The sequence below is a fragment of the Oncorhynchus nerka genome, linkage group LG4 (genome assembly GCF_034236695.1).
Source record: "Oncorhynchus nerka isolate Pitt River linkage group LG4, Oner_Uvic_2.0, whole genome shotgun sequence".
Lineage (NCBI taxonomy): Eukaryota > Metazoa > Chordata > Actinopteri > Salmoniformes > Salmonidae > Oncorhynchus > Oncorhynchus nerka.
The window spans coordinates 88,588,702-88,616,084 of NC_088399.1; the positions used below are offsets into that span (position 1 = coordinate 88,588,702).

At 50.7% G+C, this 27,383-nt stretch overlaps 1 protein-coding gene across 1 annotated transcript in view; it reads right to left on the reverse strand.

The window, feature by feature from the left end:
* Window positions 1-27,383, reverse strand: part of LOC115128828 (CUB and sushi domain-containing protein 3-like) — a 997,580-nt gene that overhangs the window by 78,421 nt on the left and 891,776 nt on the right. The window contains exons 54-56 of the mRNA XM_065018010.1: window positions 6,743-6,916; window positions 3,682-3,867; window positions 1,837-2,010 (exon numbers count right to left, since the gene is read on the reverse strand). Coding sequence (XP_064874082.1) covers window positions 1,837-2,010; window positions 3,682-3,867; window positions 6,743-6,916 — 534 coding nt within the window. The remainder of the gene's footprint in view (window positions 1-1,836; window positions 2,011-3,681; window positions 3,868-6,742; window positions 6,917-27,383) is intronic.

The following is a 27,383-nucleotide window of genomic DNA, read 5'->3' on the forward strand; positions in this document are numbered from 1 at the left end:
TGGCAGGATGGGTTATTAAATAACAGATAGGACCCACTGACAGGCCATGGCAGGATGGGTTATTAAATAACAGATAGGACCCACTGACAGGGTGAGGCAGGGGAGGTGTACCTATTTCTAAACTCTTTAAACTACAGACAGTCTGTAACAGGGTGAGGGAGGGTGTATACAAGCGCCACAAGTCTTTAAGTAAAGAAAACTACGAAGGGAAGATATGTACTACAGGGATAAAAAATCTTGTGCCAGTAATTTGCACTTTTTGTGATGTCCAATTCAAAACGTTTTCAGATTGAAACAGCATCTTCTGTATTACAGGTGAGTACCTGTGTCTCTCTCTATAGAGAGAGAGAGAGAGAGAGACATGAGGGTGAGATGTTTCCTCTTCAGTCTGCCATAGTGAAAAGTAGACAGCAATTAAGAGGAACAGCAAACACTAAGCACCAACCACCAACAGAGTAGTTCCATTACTGGGACTTATTGTCCCAACTGGATTCAAAATGGCACACTATTCCTATATACTACACTACTTTTGACCAGAGCCAAATGTTTTGGTTCAAAGTAGTGCTCTATACAGGGAATAGGGTTTAATTTGGGATGCAGGCCCCAGCTTCTGCAAGAGAGGAAATACAGAGGCCCTAATTATCCAGAGAATGACATCCTTCTCCGGCTGAAAAAAATGACTTCAGCCACAAATGTATTTTCCCATCATCCTCGACGGGGTCATTGTCATATTTACTTAAATGCCATATAACCATTTCCATCCAATCCACATTGTGCCACTTTACATATCGAATGGAAGACAGGGAAGGAGAGGAAGGAGAAAAAGGCTTTATTTTGGGCAGAAGCAAGTAATTCAGGAATTAAGGAAGGAAGTAAGGAAGGTCTGGGTGTGTATGAGAGAGAGAGAGAGACAAAGAGTGAGACAGAGAGAGAGACAAAGAGTGAGACAGAGAGAGAGAGACAAAGAGTGAGACAGAGAGAGAGACAAAGAAAGAGACAGAAAGAGTAAACGAGTAAAAGAGAGAGAGAGAGAGAGAGGGGAGAAAGAGTAAAAGAGAGAGAGAGAGGGAGAAAGAGTAAAAGAGAGAGAGGGAGACAGAGAGAGAGAGACTAGACTGTGAAGACAGGGGAGCTGGGATCTTTTGTAGCCGTAACGCCCAGGTACAGCGCCCACTCTAGGGTGAAGATGGTGAACCCTCCTGCCCACACGTTAGTTTCCCACTCGTTTCTTCTGTTCTGCTGGATCCAACGTGTTGCTCCACCACCGCTTTTAAATCCCCCTTTTCTATTAGCAGCTAGTTCTTTATTTTGGAGGTATATCTAAAAGTCCTCGATATGACCTCGATATGACCTTCTCTCTATTTGTCTCTGTCTGTTTTTAGCTCTTGCAGTGAGCAAAAGTAAGACCAAAAGCTGATGAATATAGATTTGAACATCTGAGCTTGGTCACCATGACAACCTTCCTATAGATCATAATGTAACGTTGCAGATGACTTATTCATTTGTTACCCTCAGGACAACCTGAGCCCCAACACATACACAACCGCACCCACTCACAAACCTCCCTAACCACCCAACCTCACAAACCCCACACCCCTGCACCCACTCACAAACCTCCCTAACCACCCAACCTCACAGAACACCACACCCCTGCACCCACTCACAAACCCCGCTAACCACCCAACCTCACAAACCCCACACCCCTGCACCCATTCACAAACCCCCTAACCACCCAACTACAAAGAACCCCACACCCCCCACACATTCACAAACCCCTAACCACCCAACTACAAAGAACCCCACACCCCCACACACTCACAAACCCCCCTAAATCACCTGAGCAGAAAGGCATGGGTACGCTCCAGTGGCCATTAAGCTGGCAGGTGCGTGCCGACTCGCCCTTCAGCTGCCGCCCCCCTGTGCAGGTGTAGCGAACCGTGGAGCCGAAGGTGAACTTGTCCCCGCTCAGTTGGCCGTTGGGAGGGCACCCAGGGTGACCACAGTCCACTACTGGAGGAGAGAGACACACACACAATGGATACCATCAGTTCAGAGTGCTGACCGGTCTAATGTAGTGGAAGGTGCTGTCTCTACAGGATTGAGGCCACACACGATGTCTGCATCCAGCAGGGTAGCCTAGTGGTTAGAGCGTTGGACTAGTAACCGAAAGGTTGCAAGTTCGAATCGCCGAGCTGACAAGGTACAAATCTGTCATTCTGCCCCTGAACAGGCAGTTAACCCACTGTTCCTAGGCCGTCATTGAAAATAAGAATTTGTTCTTAACTGACTTGCCTAGTTAAATAAAGGTCAAATTAAATCCCAAATGGCAACCTATTCACTCCTTTTGTCCAGGCCCCATAGGGAATAGAGTGACATTTGGGATGCAGCCTGTCCAGTATGTTAGCAGTAAAGACAGAACTAGATGTGACTATGGTGTAAACACTGTTCAGGCCTACATCTCGATGAGGGAGGATACTGTATCATACAAACTACTTTACTACTTTCAAAACTAATTCAGATAATACAAACTATGGCCTACATTTCCCAGACCCAGATTAAAAGTGCTTTATAGACCAGGTACTTGATTTGATCTGGGTCCAGGTACCGTAACGATCCAAAGTAGATGGTACCATCCTCATCCTTTGTAATAATTCTCAATTTCCTTTTTAATGTTGTAAATGATCAACTTCTTTCTTCAGATATTCACCCTACAATGTGCTACAATCAGCAAGTTTACTTTAAACTTTCTCCCTTTTTGCTCCTGGCCGATAAAAAGTTAACGTGCTGAATCAACGGGAAGGAGGAGGTGTGTCGAAATGAGAAGAACATTTTGGACACGGTGTCAATGTTGCAGCAGGTGGATCAAACAGGGAACTAGGTATTGAGGAGAAAAGAGCACATTGATTAATCTTGTCCAACGTCTTTCGGTCCCTTTTAAAACACATGACAACAGGAACACCAAACTGATAGGGACAAAGTAGAGCTAATTCATGGTCAGGTTTAAGATAAAACAGTAGGCGGCACATCATGTTCAATAAGGTTGAGATTGGGTTCAAACTTCAAAGGAGAGAACTGATTGGAGCACACTGCGTGCCCCTCAACCAGTAGGAAGCCCAAGTTGTGTTTAAAACTCAGAGACAGCCAGTAGGAAGCCTTGAAGCCAAGTGTTTAGACATGCCAAGTTGCCAGTACAGCAGGTCACTGGTGCAGCTTGTTTTAGAGGAGAATGTTACAGGTACACTATAAAACAGAAGGATCAGCTGCCAACCTGGCATCCCTAATTAGTCTAATATCCACATCGCTGTTCCACCTGTCCCTCAATTAGAACACTGATCTTAAGCTGCGGGGGGTCACGCAACTCATTCAGCCTCAATTAAAGGAATAATATGCTAATTACCCACAAGTGCCAAGTTGCTAAGTCGGCAGTCTCTCTCCGGGAAAGAGACCGTCTGTGAGACAGTCACAACAAATTATAGGAACAGATGACAGTAGATAAATACCACCAATGTTTTTGAGCAGCTGCTGGATATCAAAATAAGTTCAGTGAATGGTAAAAAAAAGACTCCCGCACACTGCAATCAGCGGTATGTTCCCAATGTGCTTTATCGGATGTTTTCAACCGTCAAAACTCCTCCAATAAACCACATATGAGTATAAGTAGCAGTGTGACAACAGACTCACCGATACACTCAGGTAGAGGCTTGTCCCACTGTCCCGTGGGTTGACAGGTGAGAACCGGAGAACCGAACAGGTAGAAACCTGGGTTGCAATCGTAGAACACCACGGTTCCAAAGGTGAAGTTGCCGTGTTCTATCTTACTCTGTCTGATGGAATTGGCTGGGATGCCAGGATCGGAGCAGTTGACCACTGAAGAGGAAGACAGAGAGGGGGAAATAGACAAGCATGTGTTATTTGGCGGAAACATGGAAGGGATACACGTATTCTAACACTTAGGAGGACACGCCTAACCCTCTGCAGTCACTCATATAGGGCCAAATGCTGACACGAAACTGCCTTTCTGCGATAATCTTCCATTGATCTCAATCCATGATTCACACTATTGACAACAGAGTGAAGGAAAAGCAGCCAACAAGACCTCAGCATATGTGGGAACTCCTTCAAGACTGTTGGAAAAGCATTCCAAATAGGGATATCTTCTGTATACCACCCCTACCTTGTCACAACAACTGATTGGCTCAAACGCATTAAGAAGGAACGAAATTCCACAAATTAACTTTTAACAAGGCACACTTGTTAATTGAAATGCATTCCATGTGACTACCTCATGAAGATGGTTGAGAGAATGCCAAGAGTGTGAAAAGCTGTCATCAAGACAAAGGGTAGCTACTTTGAAGATTCTCAAATATATTTTGATATGTTTAACACTTTTTTGGTTACTACATGATTCCATATGTGTTATTTCATAGTTTTGATGTCTTCACTATTATTCTACAATGTAGAAAATGGTAAAAATAAAGAAAAACCCTTGAATGAATATAAACTTTTGACTGGTACTGTATATATACACACAGTGCCGGAAAGTATTAAGACCCCTTGACTTTTTCCACATTTTGTTACTTTACAGCCTTATTCTAAAATTGATTATATGTATTTTGTTTCCTCATCAATCTACACACAGCACCTCATAATGACAAAGCAAAAGCAGGTTTTTAGAAATGTATAAAAAATGCAAACTGATATATCACATTTACATAAGTATTCAGACCTTTTACTCAGTACTTTGTTGAAGAACCTTTGGTAGAAATTAGAGCATTGAGTCTTTGTGGGTATGATGCTATAAGCTTGGCACACCTGTATTTGGGGAGTTTCTCCCATTCAGATCCTCTCAAGCTCTGTCAAGTTGGATGGGGAGCGTTGCTGCACAGCTATTTTCAGGTCTCTCCAGAGATGTTCGATCGGGTTCAAGTCCGGGCTCTGGTGGGTCACTCAAGGACATTCAGAGACTAGTCCCGAAGCCACTCCTGTGTTGTCTTGGCTGTGTGTTTAGGGTCATTGTCCTGTTGGAAGGTGAACCTTCGCCCCAGTCTGAGGTCCTGAGCACTCTAGAGCCAGTTTCATCATAGCTCTTGATGGTTTTTGCGACTGCACTTGAACAAACTTTCAAAGTTCTTGATATTTTCCAGATTGACTGACCTTCATGATGGACTATCATTTATCTTTGCTTATTTGAGCTGTTATTGACATAATATGGACTTGGTCCTTTCCCAAATAAGGATATCTTCTGTATACCACCCCCACCTTGTCACAACAACTGATTGGCTCAAACGCATTAAGAAGGTACGAAATTCCACAAAATAACTTAACAAGGCACACCTGTTAATTGAAATGCATTCCATGTGACTACCTCTTGAAACTGGTTGAGAGAATGAGTATAAGTAAAATGACATATGTTTGCAACCTTAAACAACTAAACACAACTATACAACAGAAAAATGTTACTTTCGGCCCCCTGTGTTACTTTCATCCTAATTCTCCCCTACATGGCACAATGGCTTACTATGAATTCCAAGAACCAGAGAACCAACACAATGAGGGCTTAATATTTCCACTTGGCACAGTTATCCAATCAGATACTACGTTACTGACACTAGTTTGTTTGATATGCAGGGCTTGTACAATACCAGTCTGACCCTGGATTTAGCCTCTGGTTACCAATCCTCTATAACGGAAGTACCATAAGCTCTATGAGATGGTTTCAGATAATACCTGGGGCGGCAGGGTAGCCTAGTGGTTAGAGCGTTGGACTAGTAAACGGAAGGTTGCAAGTTCAAATCCCCGAGCTGACAAGGTACAAATCTGTCGTTCTGCCCCTGAACAGGCAGTTAACCCACTGTTCCTAGGCCGTCATTGAAAATAAGAATTTGTTCTTAACTGACTTGCCTAGTTAAATAAAGGTAAAATAAAAACCCACACATTCTGAATATTATATTACACAGCAAACACATGGTCACAAACTCATATTACAGAAATTAGGCTGGTTGCATGTTGAAATGCATCACTGTAAACTAAATCACATGCAAGGCAAATGTCATGCACTGGGAACCATTCAAAAACACTATACCGGTCAGTGATACCACCACAATGATGTTCAAGAGGCCGCCCTAGCCTATGATACCACCACAATCATGTTCAAGAGGCCGCCCTAGCCTATGATACCACCACAATCATATCCAATGATGTTCAAGAGGCCGCCCTAGCCTATGATACCACCACAATCATATCCAATGATGTTCAAGAGGCCGTCCTAGCCTATGATACCACCACAATCATATCCAATGATGTTCAAGAGGCCGTCCTAGCCTATGATACCACCACAATCATATCCAATGATGTTCAAGAGGCCGTCCTAGCCCACCACAATCATATCCAATGATGTTCATACCACCACAATCATATCCAATGATGTTCAAGAGGCCGTCCTAACCTATGATACCACCACAATCATATCCAATGATGTTCAAGAGGCCGTCCTAGCCTATGACCCTAACCCACAACAACCACATAACAGACAGAAACACAGAGCAACCAAATGTCCCCATTCACCCTACACAGAGGCAATTGTCATGCTGATTGGCTACAATGCTGATTGGTAACAATACCACTACAACCCATGATGAACCCCTCCTCATTCATCCCCATTTTACCCAGAGTGCACTGCAGGGGTCAGGCGGAACGAGCAAGCGTACTCCGTGTGAATAGAAGACTTAACTTTTTTCCCCACCTTTACACGTTGGTGGTGGCTGGCTCCACTGGCGCGTGGCCTGGCACTGGGCCCTCGAGGGCCCCTCCATCACATAGCCCATGTTGCAGGAGAAGCTCACCACGTCGTTCAGGTTGAAGCCGTTACCGATGGCCCGCCCGTAGATGGGGCTTCCTGGGTGTCCACAGCTGATAGCTGGGGGGAGAGAGAGATATTGACATTGAGATTCCATATTGAATCATACTGTATGTGATGTATCGTAGAAAAGGGTAACATTCATATGTAATTGATAACAGATGAGGCTAACTTTGGACTTATACAGAACAAAAATATAAACACAACATGCAACCATTTAAAATATTTGACTGAGTTACAGTTCATATAGGGATATCAGTCAATTAAAATAAATAAATGAGGCCCTAAGCTATGGATTTCACGACTGGGCTGGGGTGCAGCCATGGATGGATGGGCCTTGAAAGGCATAGGCCCACCCACTTGGCAGCCAGCCCCAACCACTGGGGAGCCAGGCCCAACCACTTGGCAGCCAGCCCCAACCACCGGGGAGCCAGGCCCAGCCACTTGGCAGCCAGCCCCAACCACTGGGGAGCCAGCCCCACCCACTTGGCAGCCAGCCCCAACCACTGGGGAGCCAGGCCCAGCCACTTGGCAGCCAGCCCCAACCACTGGGGAGCCAGGCCCAGCCACTTGGCAGCCAGCCCCAACCACTGGGGAGCCAGGCCCAGCCAATCAGAATGGGTTTTTACCCACAAAAGGGCTTTATTACAGACAGAAGTACTCCTCAGTTTATATTTTTGTTCAGTGTAGGTAATAATCCACTGGGTGCTCATTTGTTCAATGCAAAAACATGCCTATTGAGCTTTCAAAGCATAGCTGGACCTTGAAAAGGGAATTTAATCCAACAATAAACCAGTGGAGCTTGAACGCAGCCCCACATTCACTTACTGTGCCATAGAGTGGACATAACATTCGGTTACCAATGGAACTATGATATGGCTGTGTGGCTTTGTTATCAATAGGCTAGGGGCTAGACTATCAACAGTTCAGACAGAATGTCTCAATTACAGAACTACAATGAATAGAAGTGGCGTCCCCGTTCAAGTCAATAATGTCATACAATGGATGGACTGGCCATTTTGAGTGTCTCATTCTATTTCTATGGTCTCAATCACCTCTCAAACTGATATTCAGGAGGACTAATGGTGAAGGACTGTCATATTGCCGCTTCGTAGACCACTGCCCTGAAGAGTGTCATTCCCCATCAGGTCCCACTGGTCTAAACTCATTGGCCATCTGTCAGCTCACCCGAATGGCTAATCCAATGGATGGCGGCTATTTTCACGCCAATGGCGCAAACCACATTAGTTGTGCTCAATTGCAGGCATTTGCTGAGCGATGCAGAAGTGATGGCTGAGCATACTGTGTAACTGATTATATATCCTCTCTCTAGCTCTGGGGGGCGTTTCTCTGTCCGCCTGGGAGGCATGGGTCCTGGGAGGGGAGAAACTGGTGGTTCTGGGACCTAATATTATATGGGGCCATGGGGACATGATACTAGGAGGGATACTGTAAGCCTGACATTGTGGGACTTTATCAGTGAGAGGGAGACTGTCTGGGACTTATGAAATGAGATAATGGACCAGACTGAGTCAGTGAGGGAGAGAGAGATAGTTTTTTTACATTTATTTTTATTTCACCTTTATTTTTTCACCATGCGGGCCAGTTGAGAACAAGTTCTCATTTATAACTGTGACCTGGACAAGATCTTTATCAAAGCAGTGTGACACAAACAACAACACAGAGTTACACATGGGATAAACAAACATACAGACAACAACACAGAGTTACACATAGGATAAACAAACATACAGACAACAACACAGAGTTACACATAGGATAAACAAACATACAGACAACAACACAGAGTTACACATAGGATAAACAAACATAAAACAACAACACAGAGTTACACATGGGATAAACAAACATACAAACAACAACACAGAGTTACACATGGGATAAACAAACATACAAACAACAACACAGAGTTACACATGGGATAAACAAACATACAAACAACAACACAGAGTTACACATGGGATAAACAAACATAAAACAAACACAGAGTTACAGATAGGATAAACAAACATACAGACAACAACACAGAGTTACACATAGTATAAACAAACATACAGACAACAACACAGAGTTACACATAGGATAAACAAAAGTACAGACAATAACACAATAGAAAAATCTATACAGTGTGTGCAAATGGAGTAAGAGGGGCTAGGTATGGTGAGTGGGCTAAGTATGGTGAGTGGGCTAAGTATGGGTGAGTGATTTTGTCAAGTCAGTGTGTTAGGCCAGGGATCCTCAAACTGGGATGGTACTATAGGGGGTCCACAGCCAGATCTCAAAAGATGCATTATTATTATATATATTTTTTTAAATCAATATTATTAACATCAACAGATTTAACACATTTTAGCCAAGAGATTCGTGGAATAAGTTTAGAGCAAGGTTTCCCAACTGGCAGCCCAGTAGGGACACCAGCTAATCAGCTCCGAGCGATTTACATTTTGTAAATCTGTTCCAAAGTATTCCCACACATAATAGAGTGATATAGTGTACTTGTATGTGATCGTATACAAATGTAAGCAAGGTTTGAAATGATTATGTTAAATTCTTTGTAATTATGTTCCAACCATCCACTCAATAAAATCGTCCTGTGGCTGAATCTAGCTGATGATCCTTGCTATAGACGGTACTACAATACAATGTAATATTATTCATCTACCATTCTTAACCCTGGGCAACATGGGCCTGGGAGGCTCACAGGGATGTTGGTATCCACAGTACTCCACCAATGATACATTTTTCAACTTAGTAATGGGCTCCCGAGTGGCGCAGGGTCTGAGGCACTGCATCTCAATGCAAGAGGTGTCACTCCAGTCCCTGTTTCAAATCCAGGCAGAATCACATCTGGCTGTGATTGGGAGTCCCATAGGGTGGTGCACAATTGGCCCATCGTCATCCGGGGTTGGCAGGGGTAGAACGTCATTGTAAATGAGAATTTGTTAAATTGAAAAAAATAACATGTGTTTTTTAGTTATACATAAATGCACTGTGATAAAAAAAAAATCTGTCCGTCTCATGGCGAAATGCGTAGAATATTAGCATTATGCCGCAACAACAACAAATATCCTGCCCCAAGACAAAATGTGTACAATTGCAGGAAATGAGCTTGAAAACATTTTCTCTCTGATGCCAAAAGATGTCCCAGGGCCCGAGACTTGGTTCGTCTGGCCATCCACTGCCGAAGTCATTGTAAAACTCATTTTATGCTTAAAAAAAAAATCTTACTCATGTTATGAGGAGCTGTTTTGGAACTGTTTTGCTAGCACATTCACAAGGCCGCAGGGCCAGACGGCCGCAGGTCCAGACGGCCGCAGGGCCAGACAGATTACCAGGACGCGTACCCAGAGCATGCGGTAGACTACCGCACGGTGAGCGATACCAATGCACCAAGTCTGAAACCAACAGGATCCTGAACAGCTTCTACCCCCAAGCCATAAGACTGATAAATACTGTAGTTAGTTAAATAGTTAATCAAATACCTACCCGGACTATCTGCATTCACCCTTTTTGATGAAAGATGAATTTGATTAATTTAATATCACAAAAGGGTCCCTGGCCCCAAAAAGTTTGAGTCAATGAGTGAGTGATCGTGTGCTGGTCTGGAAGTCAGTCTTAAGGTGTGAAGGCCCAAACTCCAAGTGTGTGTGCCCTAGAAATCTGCTGATACTTAAAGTGTGTAGGTAACAGCAGGGGTGTGTATATCTGTGTGTATGTGTGTCACCACACAAAAAAAAACATCCCCACTGTGCTTTTATTTCAATGAATGTTTTGACATGTGCAGGAACAAACAGGCAGACACAGAGCAGACACAGAGCAGACAGAGAAGACACAGAGCAGACAGAGCAGACAGAGCAGACACAGAGCAGAAAGAGCAGACACAGAGCAGACACAGAGCAGACAGAGAAGACACAGAGCAGAAAGAGAAGACACAGAGCAGACACAGAGCAGACACAGAGCAGAAAGAGAAGACACAGAGCAGACACAGATCAGACATAGAGCAGATACAGAGCAGACACAGAGCAGACACAGAGCAGATACAGAGCAGACACAGAGCAGACATAGCAGACACAGAGCAGAAAGAGAAGACACAGAGCAGACACAGAGCAGACACAGAGCAGACAGAGCAGACACAGAGCAGACACAGAGCAGAAAGAGAAGACACAGAGCAGAAAGAGAAGACACAGAGCAGACACAGAGCAGACAGAGCAGACACAGAGCAGAAAGAGAAGACACAGAGCAGACACAGAGCAGAAAGAGAAGACACAGAGCAGAAAGAGAAGACACAGAGCAGACACAGAGCAGACACAGAGCAGACAGAGCAGACACAGAGCAGACACAGAGCAGACACAGAGCAGACACAGAGCAGAAAGAGAAGACACAGAGCAGAAAGAGAAGACACAGAGCAGACACAGAGCAGACACAGAGCAGACACAGAGCAGACACAGAGCAGACACAGAGCAGACACAGAGCAGACACAGAGCAGACACAGAGCAGACACAGAGCAGACACAGAGCAGACACAGAGCAGACACAGAGCAGAAAGAGAAGACACAGAGCAGACACAGAGCAGACACAGAGCAGACAAGAGAAGAGCAGACAGAGCAGACACAGAGCAGACACAGAGCAGAAAGAGAAGACACAGAGCAGACACAGAGCAGACACAGAGCAGACACAGAGCAGAAAGAGAAGACACAGAGCAGAAAGAGAAGACACAGAGCAGACACAGAGCATTTATTCCACCTCCTCTTCTCCATTTTGGGGAACTGAGAGTAATCCTTTCCTCTGTCCTCCAGCCACAACTAGTCCACCACAGTTAACTACTGACCTGTATCCCACTCCAGGCACTTCTTCTCTGCCCTACTGCAGACCATTTAAAAAAAAAAAATCTAATGAACTTGATATAACAATGTTACATTTTCAAAGTCATATGGCCTTTTAGTGACGTGAATCGTCAGAGAAAATAAATGTTTATGCTTTAATATTTCTCCCTGTTTCAATGCTGTAGGCATCACACGAAAAGGAGGACCAAAAAATAACCGCCGTCAAAATTGTAGTTGAAGCAGCAAGCCACATCTGTCTTTGTCTGCACTGAGGTTTTGAAGTTTCTCTCAGAGACGCACTGGGCCTAAAACATCTTCCCGGGCCCAACAGACTGACCAAACTATCTTCCTCGAGGCCCCCACACCAGCAATTTATTTTCTTAAGGCCCTCATTATTAGCCAAATTATGATCATTGTCCACAATGGGCTAAAGATGGACCAGCGCATCTGGCATTTGCCATTATGGCCAGTCCGTTTCTGGGTTCTCTGTCCTACTAAGCCTATGAAGGAGAACCTGAACAGGTGTCAATGTCTGTAGAAAGTGATTCCTCACTTCAGTCTTGTTTTTCTCCTTGTCAACCCTGGTGGGTCCACACATTCCTCATTGCCATACGCAGCTGCTCTCTCTCTCTCTCTCTCTCTCTCTCTCTCTCTCACTCACTCACTCACTCACTCCCACTCTTCCTCCCTCCCTCCCTCCCTCCCTCCCTCCCTCCCTCCCTCCCTCTCTTTCCCACGTTCTCACAAACAACATCATTTGCATAATTACAGATGTAATTTGTCTCTCTTTGCAAAGAAGCAATTTCCCCTTCATTTGAGCACTGTCTATAACCAGAATTTAAAACCACATCATTGCACGTTAAAATAGCTGAGCGCAACCTCAAATACATGCACGTGAATGTGGAGTCACAGGCACGCACACGCACATGCACACACACCCGAGGGGTGAAATAAAATCCTATTTTCCATGAAGAAGTGTTGGCCTAGCTCCATGGTTGATCAGCGAGCCAGAGGCCTAGTCTTTGTGATAGCCAGTTGAGGAGATACGGTTCACTACCATTTCAGTAGGATACAAAGCTAAATGGCCCTGGCCAGTAGCTATTTCTGTTTCAAGTGCTGCTAGCTTTACACAGCATATTGTCTTTATAAAAACTCTGGGCATCATCACCACGATTATCACCAGGAGAGACAATCTTATCAGACAACAAACGATTTTCTTATAGCCTAAAGGAAACATATTGTTTCAGACACTATGATCTGATAACAGAATATATAAATATCGTTCTAACCATATAGTTAACAATTATAATAATAATACAGCCTAGACATGTGTCAGGGCTGTGATGTGGTCATGGTGTATCAGGGCTGTGACGTGGTCATGGTGTATCAGGGCTGTGACGTGGTCATGGTGTATCAGGGCTGTGACGTGGTCATGGTGTATCAGGGCTGTGATGTGGTCATGGTGTGTCAGGGCTGTGATGTGGTCATGGTGTGTCAGGGCTGTGACGTGGTCATGGTGTATCAGGGCTGTGACGTGGTCATGGTGTATCAGGGCTGTGACGTGGTCATGGTGTATCAGGGCTGTGACGTGGTCATGGTGTATCAGGGCTGTGACGTGGTCATGGTGTGTCAGGGCTGTGACGTGGTCATGGTGTGTCAGGGCTGTGACGTGGTCACGTGGTCATGGTGTGTCAGGGCTGTGACGTGGTCATGGTGTATCAGGGCTGTGACGTCATGGTCATGGTGGTCATCAGGGCTGTGACGTGGTCATGGTGTGTCAGGGCTGTGACGTGGTCATGGTGTATCAGGGCTGGACGTGGTCATGGTGTATCAGGGCTGTGACGTGGTCGTGGTCATGGTGTGGTCAGGGCTGTGACGTGGTCATGGTGTATCAGGGCTGTGACGTGGTCATGGTGTATCAGGGCTGTGACGTGGTCATGGTGTATCAGGGCTGTGACGTGGTCATGGTGTGTCAGGGCTGTGACGTGGTCATGGTGTATCAGGGCTGTGACGTGGTCATGGTGTGTCAGGGCTGTGATGTGGTCATGGTGTATCAGGGCTGTGATGTGGTCATGGTGTATCAGGGCTGTGATGTGGTCATGGTGTATCAGGGCTGTGACGTGGTCATGGTGTATCAGGGCTGTGACGTGGTCATGGTGTATCAGGGCTGTGACATGGTCATGGTGTGGGCTGTGACGTGGTCATGGTGTATCAGGGCTGTGACGTGGTCATGGTGTATCAGGGCTGTGACGTGGTCATGGTGTGTCAGGGCTGTGACGTGGTCATGGTGTATCAGGGCTGTGACGTGGTCATGGTGTGTCAGGGCTGTGACGTGGTCATGGTGTATCAGGGCTGTGACGTGGTCATGGTGTATCAGGGCTGTGACGTGGTCATGGTGTATCAGGGCTCAGGGCTGTGACGTGGTCATGGTGTATCAGGGCTGTGACGTGGTCATGGTGTATCAGGGCTGTGACGTGGTCATGGTGTATCAGGGCTGGACGTGGTCATGGTGTATCAGGGCTGTGACTGTGACGTGGTCATGGTGTATCAGGGCTGTGACGTGGTCATGGTGTCAGGGCTGTGACGTGGTCATGGTGTATCAGGGCTGTGACGTGGTCATGGTGTGGTCATCAGGGCTGTGACGTGGTCATGGTGTGTCAGGGCTGTGACGTGGTCATGGTGTATCAGGGCTGTGACGTGGTCATGGTGTATCAGGGCTGTGATGTGGTCATGGTGTATCAGGGCTGTGACGTGGTCATGGTGTATCAGGGCTGTGACGTGGTCATGGTGTATCAGGGCTGTGACGTGGTCATGGTGTATCAGGGCTGTGACGTGGTCATGGTGTGTCAGGGCTGTGACGTGGTCATGGTGTATCAGGGCTGTGACGTGGTCATGGTGTATCAGGGCTGTGACGTGGTCATGGTGTATCAGGGCTGTGACGTGGGTCATGGTGTATCAGGGCTGTGACGTGGTCATGGTGTATCAGGGCTGTGACGTGGTCATGGTGTATCAGGGCTGTGACGTGGTCATGGTGTATCAGGGCTGTGACGTGGTCATGGTGTATCAGGGCTGTGACGTGGTCATGGTGTATCAGGGCTGTGACGTGGTCATGGTGTGTCAGGGCTGTGACGTGGTCATGGTGTATCAGGGCCAAAGTGTGACGTGGTCATGGTGTATCAGGGCTGTGATGTGGTCATGGTGTATCAGGGCTGTGACGTGGTCATGGTGTATCAGGGCTGTGACGTGGTCATGGTGTATCAGGGCTGTGACGTGGTGTATCAGGGCTGTGACGTGGTCATGGTGTATCAGGGCTGTGACGTGGTCATGGTGTATCAGGGCTGTGACGTGGTCATGGTGTATCAGGGCTGTGACGTGGTCATGGTGTATCAGGGCTGTGACGTGGTCATGGTGTGTCAGGGCTGTGACGTGGTCATGGTGTATCAGGGCTGTGACGTGGTCAGGGCTGTGATGTGTCATCAGGGCTGTGACGTGGTCATGGTGTATCAGGGCTGTGACGTGGTCATGGTGTATCAGGGCTGTGACGTGGTCATGGTGTATCAGGGCTGTGACGTGGTCATGGTGTATCAGGGCTGTGACGTGGTCATGGTGTATCAGGGCTGTGACGTGGTCATGGTGTATCAGGGCTGGCGTGGTCATGGTGTATCAGGGCTGTGGTGGTCATGGTGTATCAGGGCTGTGACGTGGTCATGGTGTATCAGGGCTGTGACGTGGTCATGGTGTATCAGGGCTGTGACGTGGTCATGGTGTATCAGGGCTGTGACGTGGTCATGGTGTATCAGGGCTGTGACGTGGTCATGGTGTATCAGGGCTGTGACGTGGTCATGGTGTATCAGGGCTGTGACGTGGTCATGGTGTGTCAGGGCTGTGACGTGGTCATGGTGTCAGGGCTCAGGGCTGTATCAGGCTGTGACGTGGTCATGGTGTGTCAGGGCTGTGACGTGGTCATGGTGTATCAGGGCTGTGACGTGGTCATGGTGTATCAGGGCTGTGACGTGGTCATGGTGTATCAGGGCTGTGACGTGGTCATGGTGTATCAGGGCTGTGACGTGGTCATGGTGTATCAGGGCTGTGACGTGGTCATGGTGTATCAGGGCTGTGACGTGGTCATGGTGTATCAGGGCTGTGGCGTGGTCATGGTGTATCAGGGCTGTGACGTGGTCATGGTCATGTGGTGTGTATCAGGGCTGTGACGTGGTCATGGTGTGTCAGGCTGGTCATGGTGTATCAGGGCAGGGCTGTGACGTGGTCATGGTGTATCAGGGCTGTGACGGGTCATGGTGTATCAGGGCTGTGACGTGGTCATGGTGTATCAGGGCTGTGACGTGGTCATGGTGTATCAGGGCTGTGACGTGGTCATGGTGTATCAGGGCTGTGACGTGGTCATGGTGTATCAGGGCTGTGATGGTGTATCAGGGCAGTGGTCATGGTGTGTCAGGGCTGTGACGTGGTCATGGTGTGTCAGGGCTGTGACGTGGTCATGGTGTATCAGGGCTGTGACGTGGTCATGGTGTATCAGGGCTGTGGCGTGGTCATGGTGTACGTGGTGGTCATGGTGTGGTCAGGGCTGTGACGTGGTCATGGTGTATCAGGGCTGTGGCGTGGTCATGGTGTATCAGGGCTGTGACGTGGTCATGGTGTATCAGGGCTGTGACGTGGTCATGGTGTGTCAGGGCTGTGACGTGGTCATGGTGTATCAGGGCTGTGACGTGGTCATGGTGTATCAGGGCTGTGATGTGGTCATGGTGTATCAGGGCTGTGACGTGGTCATGGTGTATCAGGGCTGTGACGTGGTCATGGTGTATCAGGGCTGTGACGTGGTCATGGTGTATCAGGGCTGTGTATGTATCAGGGCTGTGACGTGGTCATGGTGTGTCAGGGCTGTGACGTGGTCATGGTGTATCAGGGCTGTGACGTGGTCATGGTGTATCAGGGCTGTGACGTGGTCATGGTGTATCAGGGCTGTGACGTGGTCATGGTGTATCAGGGCTGTGACGTGGTCATGGTGTATCAGGGCTGTGACGTGGTCATGGTGTATCAGGGCTGTGGCGTGGTCATGGTGTATCAGGGCTGTGACGTGGTCATGGTGTATCAGGGCTGTGACGTGGTCATGGTGTATCAGGGCTGTGACGTGGTCATGGTGTATCAGGGCTGTGACGTGGTCATGGTGTATCAGGGTGGTAATGGTGTGTCTGTGACAGTGGTCATGGTGTATCAGGGCTGTGATGTGGTCATGGTGTATCAGGGCTGTGATCAGTGGTCATGGTGTATCAGGGTGACTGTGATCAGGGTCATGGTGTATCAGGGCTGCTGGTGACGGGCTGTGTGGTCATGGTGTGTCAGGGCTGTGACGTGGTCATGGTGTATCAGGGCTGTGACGTGGTCATGGTGTGTCAGGGCTGTGACGTGGTCATGGTGTGTCAGGGCTGTGACGTGGTCATGGTGTGTCAGGGCTGTGACGTGGTCATGGTGGTGTATCAGGGGGCTGTGACGTGGTCATGGTGTATCAGGGCTGTGACGTGGTCATGGTGTATCAGGGCTGTGACGTGGTCATGGTGTATCAGGGCTGTGACGTGGTCATGGTGTGTCAGGGCTGTGACGTGGTCATGGTGTGTCAGGGCTGTGATCAGGGCTGTGACGTGGTCATGGTGTGTATCAGGGCTGTGATCGTGGTCATGGTGTATCAGGGCTGTGACGTGGTCATGGTGTGTGTGATCATGGTGTATCAGGGGCTGTGACGTGGTCATGGTGTATCAGGGCTGTGACGTGGTCATGGTGTATCAGGGCTGTGACGTGGTCATGGTGTATCAGGGCTGTGACGTGGTCATGGTGTATCAGGGCTGTGACGTGGTCATGGTGTATCAGGGCTGTGACGTGGTCATGGTGTATCAGGGCTGTGACGTGGTCATGGTGTATCAGGGCTGTGACGTGGTCATGGTGTATCAGGGCTGTGACGTGGTCATGGTGTATCAGGGCTGTGACGTGGTCATGGTGTATCAGGGCTGTGACGTGGTCATGGTGTATCAGGGCTGTGACATGGTGGTGTCAGGGCTGTGATGTGGTCATGTGTCAGGGCTGTGACGTGGTCATGGTGTATCAGGGCTGTGACGTGGTCATGGTGTATCAGGGCTGTGACATGGTGTATCAGGGCTGTGACGTGGTCATGGTGTATCAGGGCTGTGATGGTCATGGTGTATCAGGGCTGTGACGTGGTCATGGTGTATCAGGGCTGTGACGTGGTCATGGTGTGTCAGGGCTGTGACGTGGTCATGGTGTATCAGGGCTGTGATGTGGTCATGGTGTATCAGGGCTGTGACGTGGTCATGGTGTATCAGGGCTGTGACGTGGTCATGGTGTGTCAGGGCTGTGTGGTCGTGGTCATGGTGTATCAGGGCTGTGACGTGGTCATGGTGTATCAGGGCTGTGACGTGGTCATGGTGTATCAGGGCTGTGACGTGGTCATGGTGTATCAGGGCTGTGACGTGGTCATGGTGTGTCAGGGCTGTGACGTGGTCATGGTGTATCAGGGCTGTGACGTGGTCATGGTGTATCAGGGCTGTGACGTGGTCATGGTGTATCAGGGCTGTGACGTGGTCATGGTGTATCAGGGCTGTGACGTGGTCATGGTGTATCAGGGCTGTGACGTGGTCATGGTGTATCAGGGCTGTGACGTGGTCATGGTGTATCAGGGCTGTGACGTGGTCATGGTGTATCAGGGCTGTGACGTGGTCATGGTGTATCAGGGCTGTGACGTGGTCATGGTGTATCAGGGCTGTGACGTGGTCATGGTGTGTCAGGGCTGTGGTCGTGGTCATGGTGTATCAGGGCTGTGACGTGGTCATGGTGTATCAGGGCTCGTGGTCATGGTGTATCAGGGCTGTGACGTGGGGGCTGTGACGTGGTCATGGTGTATCAGGGCTGTGACGTGGTCATGGTGTATCAGGGCTGTGACGTGGTCATGGTGTATCAGGGCTGTGACGTGGTCATGGTGTATCAGGGCTGTGACGTGGTCATGGTGTGTCAGGGCTGTGACGTGGTCATGGTGTGACGTGGTCATCAGGGCTGTGACGTGGTCATGGTGTATCAGGGGTGTGTCAGGGCTGTGACGTGGTCATGGTGTATCAGGGCTGTGACGTCATGGTGTCAGGGCTGGTGTGGTCAGGGCTGGGCTGTGACGTGGTCATGGTGTATCAGGGCTGGTGTGTCAGGGCTGTGACGTGGTCATGGTGTGTCAGGGCTGTGAGGTCATGGTGTATCAGGGCTGTGACGTGGTCATGGTGTATCAGGGCTGTGACGTGGTCATGGTGTATCAGGGCTGTGACGTGGTCATGGTGTATCAGGGCTGTGACGTGGTCATGGTGTATCAGGGCTGTGTGGTCATGGTGTGTCAGGGCTGTGACGTGGTCATGGTGTATCAGGGCTGTGACGTGGTCATGGTGTATCAGGGCTGTGACGTGGTCATGGTGTGTCAGGGCTGTGACGTGGTCATGGTGTATCAGGGCTGTGACGTGGTCATGGTGTATCAGGGCTGTGACGTGGTCATGGTGTATCAGGGCTGTGACGTGGTCATGGTGTATCAGGGCTGTGACGTGGTCATGGTGTGTCAGGGCTGTGACGTGGTCATGGTGTATCAGGGCTGTGACGTGGTCATGGTGTATCAGGGCTGTGACGTGGTCATGGTGTATCAGGGCTGTGACGTGGTCATGGTGTGTCAGGGCTGTGACGTGGTCATGGTGTATCAGGGCTGTGACGTGGTCATGGTGTATCAGGGCTGTGACGTGGTCATGGTGTATCAGGGCTGTGACGTGGTCATGGTGTATCAGGGCTGTGACGTGGTCATGGTGTATCAGGGCTGGACGTGGTCATGGTGTATCAGGGCTGTGACGTGGTCATGGTGTGTCAGGGCTGTGACGTGGTCATGGTGTGTCAGGGCTGTGACGTGGTCATGGTGTATCAGGGCTGTGAGGCGTGGTCATGGTGTGTCAGGGCTGTGACGTGGTCATGGTGTATCAGGGCTGTGACGTGGTCATGGTGTATCAGGGCTGTGACGTGGTCATGGTGTATCAGGGCTGTGACGTGGTCATGGTGTATCAGGGCTGTGACGTGGTCATGGTGTATCAGGGCTGTGACGTGGTCATGGTGTATCAGGGCTGTGACGTGGTCATGGTGTGTGTGATCATGGTGTATCAGGGCTGTGACGTGGTCATGGTGTATCAGGGCTGTGACGTGGTCATGGTGTGTCAGGGCTGTGACGTGGTCATGGTGTATCAGGGCTGTGACGTGGTCATGGTGTATCAGGGCTGTGACGTGGTCATGGTGTATCAGGGCTGTGACGTGGTCATGGTATCAGGGCTGTGGTGTGTCAGGGCGTGGTCATGGTGTATCAGGGCTGTGACGTGGTCATGGTGTGTCAGGGCTGGACTGGTCATGGTGTGTCAGGGCTGTGACGTGATGGTGTATCGTGGTCATGGTGTATCAGGGCTGTGACGTGGTCATGGTGTATCAGGGCTGTGACGTGGTCATGGTGTATCAGGGCTGTGACGTGGTCATGGTGTATCAGGGCTGTGACGTGGTCATGGTGTGTCAGGGCTGTGACGTGGTCATGGTGTGTCAGGGCTGTGACGTGGTCATGGTGTGTCAGGGCTGTGACGTGGTCATGGTGTATCAGGGCTGTGACGTGGTCATGGTGTGTCAGGGCTGTGACGTGGTCATGGTGTATCAGGGCTGTGACGTGGTCATGGTGTGTCAGGGCTGTGACGTGGTCATGGTGTATCAGGGCTGTGACGTGGTCATGGTGTATCAGGGCTGTGACGTGGTCATGGTGTATCAGGGCTGTGACGTGGTCATGGTGTGTCAGGGCTGTGACGTGGTCATGGTGTATCAGGGCTGTGACATGGTGGGGCTGTGACGTGGTCATGGTGTGTCAGGGCTGTGACGTGGTCATGGTGTGTCAGGGCTGTGACGTGGTCATGGTGTGTCAGGGCTGGTGTGTCGTGGTCATGGTGTGTCAGGGCTGTGACGTGGTCATGGTGTATCAGGGCTGGTCATGGTGTATCAGGGCTGTGACGTGGTCATGGTGTGTCAGGGCTGTGACGTGGTCATGGTGTGGGCTGTGATCAGGGCAGGGCTGTGACGTGGTCATGGTGTGTCAGGGCTGTGACGTGGTCGGTGTGTCATGGTGTCATGGTCAGGGCTGTGACGTCATGGTCAGGGCTGGTGTGGTCATGGTGTATCAGGGCTGTGACGTGGTCATGGTGTGTCAGGGCTGTGACGTGGTCATGGTGTGTCAGGGCTGTGACGTGGTCATGGTGTGTCAGGGCTGTGACGTGGTCATGGTGTGTCAGGGCTGTGACGTGGTCATGGTGTATCAGGGCTGTGGTCACGTGGTCATGGTGTATCAGGTGTATCAGGGCTGTGACGTGGTCATGGTGTATCAGGGCTGTGACGTGGTCATGGTGTATCAGGGCTGTGACGTGGTCATGGTGTATCAGGGCTGTGACGTGGTCATGGTGTATCAGGGCTGTGACGTGGTCATGGTGTATCAGGGCTGTGACGTGGTCATGGTGTGTCAGGGCTGTGACGTGGTCATGGTGTGTCAGGGCTGTGGACGTGGTCATGGTGTGTCAGGGCTGTGACGTGGTCATGGTGTGTCAGGGCTGTGACGTGGTCATGGTGTATCAGGGCTGTGACGTGGTCGGTGGTCAGGGCTGTGACGTGGTCATGGTGTGTCAGGGCTGTGACGTGGTCATGGTGTATCAGGGCTGTGACGTGGTCATGGTGTATCAGGGCTGTGATGTGGTCATGGTGTGTCAGGGCTCAGGGGCTGTGACGTGGTCATGGTGTATCAGGGCTGTGACGTGGTCATGGTGTGTCAGGGCTGTGACGTGGTCATGGTGTGTCAGGGCTGTGACGTGGTATCAGGGCTGTGGTGTGTCAGGGCTGTGACGTGGTCATGGTGTGTCAGGGCTGTGACGTGGTCATGGTGTGTCAGGGCTGTGACGTGGTCATGGTGTATCAGGGCTGTGACGTGGTCATGGTGTGTCAGGGCTGTGACGTGGTCATGGTGTGTCAGGGCTGTGACGTGGTCATGGTGTGTCAGGGCTGTGACGTGGTCATGGTGTATCAGGGCTGTGACGTGGTCATGGTGTATCAGGGCTGTGACGTGGTCATGGTGTGTCAGGGCTGTGACGTGGTCATGGTGTATCAGGGCTGTGACGTGGTCATGGTGTATCAGGGCTGTCATGGTGTGTCAGGGCTGTGACGTGGTCATGGTGTGTCAGGGCGTGGTCATGACGTGGTCATGGTGTGTATCAGGGCTGTGACGTGGTCATCAGGTGTGGTCATGGGCAGGGCTGTGACGTGGTCATGGTGTATCAGGGCTGTGACGTGGTCATGGTGTATCAGGGCTGTGACGTGGTCATGGTGTGTCAGGGCTGGGCTGACGTGGTCATGGTGTATCAGGGCTGTGACGTGGTCATGGTGTATCAGGGCTGTGACGTGGTCATGGTGTGTCAGGGCTGTGACGTGGTCATGGTGTGTCAGGGCTGTGACGTGGTCATGGTGTATCAGGGCTGTGACGTGGTCATGGTGTATCAGGGCTGTGACGTGGTCATGGTGTATCAGGGCTGTGACGTGGTCATGGTGTATCAGGGCTGTGACGTGGTCATGGTGTGTCAGGGCTGTGACGTGGTCATGGTGTGTCAGGGCTGTGACGTGGTCATGGTGTATCAGGGCTGTGACGTGGTCATGGTGTATCAGGTGTGTCAGGGCTGTGACGTGGTCATGGTGTATCAGGGCTGTGACGTGGTCATGGTGTATCAGGGTGGTCATGGTGTATCAGGGCTGTGACGTCATGGTGTATCAGGGCTGTGACGTGGTCATGGTGTATCAGGGCTGTGACGTGGTCATGGTGTGTCAGGGCTGTGACGTGGTCATGGTGTGTCAGGGCTGTGACGTGGTCATGGTGTATCAGGGCTGTGACGTGGTCATGGTGTATCAGGGCTGTGATGTGGTCATGGTGTATCAGGGCTGTGACGTGGTCATGGTGTATCAGGGCTGTGACGTGGTCATGGTGTATCAGGGCGTGGTGGGCTGTGACGTGGTCATGGTGTATCAGGGCTGTGACGTGGTCATGGTGTATCAGGGCTGTGACGTGGTCATGGTGTGTCAGGGCTGTGACGTGGTCATGGTGTATCAGGGCTGTGACGTGGTCATGGTGTATCAGGGCTGTGACGTGGTCATGGTGTGTCAGGGCTGTGACGTGGTCATGGTGTGTCAGGGCTGTGACATGGTAAAGGTGTCTCAGGGCTGTGATGTGGTCATGGTGTGTCAGGGCTGTGACGTGGTCATGGTGTATCAGGGCTGTGACGTGGTCATGGTGTATCAGGGCTGTGACGTGGTCATGGTGTATCAGGGCTGTGACGTGGTCATGGTGTGTCAGGGCTGTGACGTGGTCATGGTGTGTCAGGGCTGTGACGTGGTCATGGTGTATCAGGGCTGTGACGTGGTCATGGTGTATCAGGGCTGTGACGTGGTCATGGTGTATCAGGGCTGTGACGTGGTCATGGTGTATCAGGGCTGTGACGTGGTCATGGTGTATCAGGGCTGTGACGTGGTCATGGTGTATCAGGGCTGTGACGTGGTCATGGTGTATCAGGGCTGTGACGTGGTCATGGTGTATCAGGGCTGTGACGTGGTCATGGTGTGTCAGGGCTGTGACGTGGTCATGGTGTATCAGGGCTGTGACGTGGTCATGGTGTATCAGGGCTGTGACGTGGTCATGGTGTGTCAGGGCTGTGACGTGGTCATGGTGTGTCAGGGCTGTGACGTGGTCATGGTGTGTCAGGGCTGTGACGTGGTCATGGTGTGTCAGGGCTGTGACGTGGTCATGGTGTATCAGGGCTGTGACATGGTAAAGGTGTCTCAGGGCTGTGACATGGTAAAGGTGTCTCAGGGCTGTGACATGGTAAAGGTGTCTCAGGGCTGTGACATGGTAAAGGTGTCTCAGGGCTGTGACATGGTAAAGGTGTCTCAGGGCTGTGACGTGGTCATGGTGTCTCAGGGCTGTGACATGGTAAAGGTGTATCAGGGCTGTGACGTGGTCATGGTGTATCAGGGCTGTGACGTGGTCAGGGCTGTGACGTGGTCATGGTGTCAGGGCTGTGACGTGGTCATGGTGTATCAGGGCTGTGACATGGTCATGGTGTGTCAGGGCTGTGACATGGTCATGGTGTGTCAGGGCTGTGACATGGTCATGGTGTGTCAGGGCTGTGACGTGGTCATGGTGTATCAGGGCTGTGACGTGGTCATGGTGTATCAGGGCTGTGACGTGGTCATGGTGTGTCAGGGCTGTGACATGGTAATGGTGTGTCAGGGCTGTGACATGGTAATGGTGTGTCAGGGCTGTGACATGGTCATGGTGTGTCAGGGCTGTGACGTGGTCATGGTGTGTCAGGGCTGTGACGTGGTCATGGTGTGTCAGGGCTGTGACGTGGTCATGGTGTATCAGGGCTGTGACGTGGTCATGGTGTATCAGGGCTGTGACGTGGTCATGGTGTATCAGGGCTGTGAGGGCGTGGTCATGGTGTGTCAGGGCTGTGACGTGGTCATGGTGTATCAGGGCTGTGACGTGGTCATGGTGTGTCAGGGCTGTGACGTCATGGTGGTGGTCATGGTGTATCAGGGCTGTGACGTGGTCATGGTGTGTCAGGGCTGTGACGTGGTCATGGTGTGTCAGGGCTGTGACGTGGTCATGGTGTGTCAGGGCTGTGACGTGGTCATGGTGTGTCAGGGCTGTGACGTGGTCATGGTGTGTCAGGGCTGTGACGTGGTCATGGTGTGTCAGGGCTGTGACGTGGTCATGGTGTGTCAGGGCGTGGTCATGGTGTATCAGGGCTGTGAGGCGTGGTCATGGTGTGTCAGGGCTGTGACGTGGTCATGGTGTATCAGGGCTGTGACGTGGTCATGGTGTATCAGGGCTGTGATGTGGTCATGGTGTATCAGGGCTGTGACGTGGTCATGGTGTATCAGGGCTGTGACGTGGTCATGGTGTATCAGGGCTGTGACGTGGTCATGGTGTGTCAGGGCTGTGACGTGGTCATGGTGTGTCAGGGCTGTGACGTGGTCATGGTGTGTCAGGGCTGTGACGTGGTCATGGTGTATCAGGGCTGTGACATGGTAAAGGTGTCTCAGGGCTGTGACATGGTAAAGGTGTCTCAGGGCTGTGACATGGTAAAGGTGTCTCAGGGCTGTGACATGGTAAAGGTGTCTCAGGGCTGTGACATGGTAAAGGTGTCTCAGGGCTGTGACATGGTAAAGGTGTCTCAGGGCTGTGACATGGTAAAGGTGTCTCAGGGCTGTGACGTGGTCATGGTGTCTCAGGGCTGTGACGTGGTCATGGTGTATCAGGGCTGTGACGTGGTCATGGTGTATCAGGGCTGTGACATGGTAATGGTGTGTCAGGGCTGTGACATGGTAATGGTGTGTCAGGGCTGTGACATGGTAATGGTGTGTCAGGGCTGTGACGTGGTCATGGTGTATCAGGGCTGTGACGTGGTCATGGTGTATCAGGGCTGTGACGTGGTCATGGTGTGTCAGGGCTGTGACATGGTAATGGTGTGTCAGGGCTGTGACATGGTAATGGTGTGTCAGGGCTGTGACATGGTCATGGTGTGTCAGGGCTGTGACATGGTAATGGTGTGTCAGGGCTGTGACATGGTAATGGTGTGTCAGGGCTGTGACGTGGTCATGGTGTATCAGGGCTGTGACGTGGTCATGGTGTATCAGGGCTGTGACGTGGTCATGGTGTATCAGGGCTGTGACGTGGTCATGGTGTGTCAGGGCTGTGACGTGGTCATGGTGTATCAGGGCTGTGACGTGGTCATGGTGTGTCAGGGCTGTGACGTGGTCATGGTGTGTCAGGGCTGTGACGTGGTCATGGTGTATCAGGGCTGTGACGTGGTCATGGTGTATCAGGGCTGTGACGTGGTCATGGTGTGTCAGGGCTGTGACGTGGTCATAGTGTGTCAGGGCTGTGACGGGCTGTGGTCGTGGTCATGGTGTGTCAGGGCTGTGACGTGGTCATGGTGTGTCAGGGCTGTGACGTGGTCATGGTGTGTCAGGGCTGTGACGTGGTCATGGTGTATCAGGGCTGTGGTGTATCGTGGTCATGGTGTGTCAGGGCTGTGACGTGGTCATGGTGTATCAGGGCTGTGACGTGGTCATGGTGTATCAGGGCTGTGACGTGGTCATGGTGTGTCAGGGCTGTGACGTGGTCATGGTGTATCAGGGCTGTGACGTGGTCATGGTGTGTCAGGGCTGTGACATGGTAATGGTGTGTCAGGGCTGTGACGTGGTCATGGTGTGTCAGGGCTGTGACGTGGTCATGGTGTATCAGGGCTGTGACGTGGTCATGGTGTGTCAGGGCTGTGACGTGGTCATGGTGTATCAGGGCTGTGACGTGGTCATGGTGTGTCAGGGCTGTGACATGGTAAAGGTGTCTCAGGGCTGTGATGTGGTCATGGTGTGTCAGGGCTGTGACGTGGTCATGGTGTATCAGGGCTGACGTGGTCATGGTGTATCAGTGGTCATGGTGTATCAGGGCTGTGACGTGGTCATGGTGTATCAGGGCTGTGACGTGGTCATGGTGTATCAGGGCTGTGACGTGGTCATGGTGTGTCAGGGCTGTGACGTGGTCATGTGTCAGGGCTGTGACGTGGTCATGTGTCAGGGCTGTGACGTGGTCAGGGCTGGTGTGTCAGGGCTGTGACGTGGTCATGGTGTGTCAGGGCTGTGACGTGGTCATGGTGTGTCAGGGCTGTGACGTGGTCATGGTGTGTCAGGGCTGTGACGTGGTCATGGTGTGTCAGGGCTGTGACGTGGTCATGGTGTGTCAGGGCTGTGACGTGGTCATGGTGTGTCAGGGCTGTGACGTGGTCATGGTGTGTCAGGGCTGTGACGTGGTCATGGTGTGTCAGGGCTGTGACGTGGTCATGGTGTGTCAGGGCTGTGATGGTGTGTCAGTGGTCATGGTGTATCAGGGCTGTGACGTGGTCATGGTGTATCAGGGCTGTGACATGGTGGTCATGGTGTCATGGTGTGTCAGGGCTGTGACGTGGTCATGGTGTGTCAGGGCTGTGACGTGGTCATGGTGTGTCAGGGCTGTGACGTGGTCATGGTGTGGTATCAGGGCTGTGACGTGGTCATGGTGTATCAGGGCTGTGACGTGGTCATGGTGTATCAGGGCTGTGACGTGGTCATGGTGTGTCAGGGCTGTGACGTGGTCATGGTGTGTCAGGGCTGTGACGTGGTCATGGTGTATCAGGGCTGTGACGTGGTCATGGTGTGTCAGGGCTGTGGGCGTGGTCATGGTGTGTCAGGGCTGTGACGTGGTCATGGTGTGTCAGGGCTGTGACGTGGTCATGGTGTATCAGGGCTGTGACGTGGTCATGGTGTGTCAGGGCTGTGACGTGGTCATGGTGTGTCAGGGCTGTGACATGGTAATGGTGTGTCAGGGCTGTGACGTGGTCATGGTGTGTCAGGGCTGTGACGTGGTCATGGTGTGTCAGGGCTGTGACGTGGTCATGGTGTATCAGGGCTGTGACGTGGTCATGGTGTGTCAGGGCTGTGACGTGGTCATGGTGTGTCAGGGCTGTGACGTGGTCATGG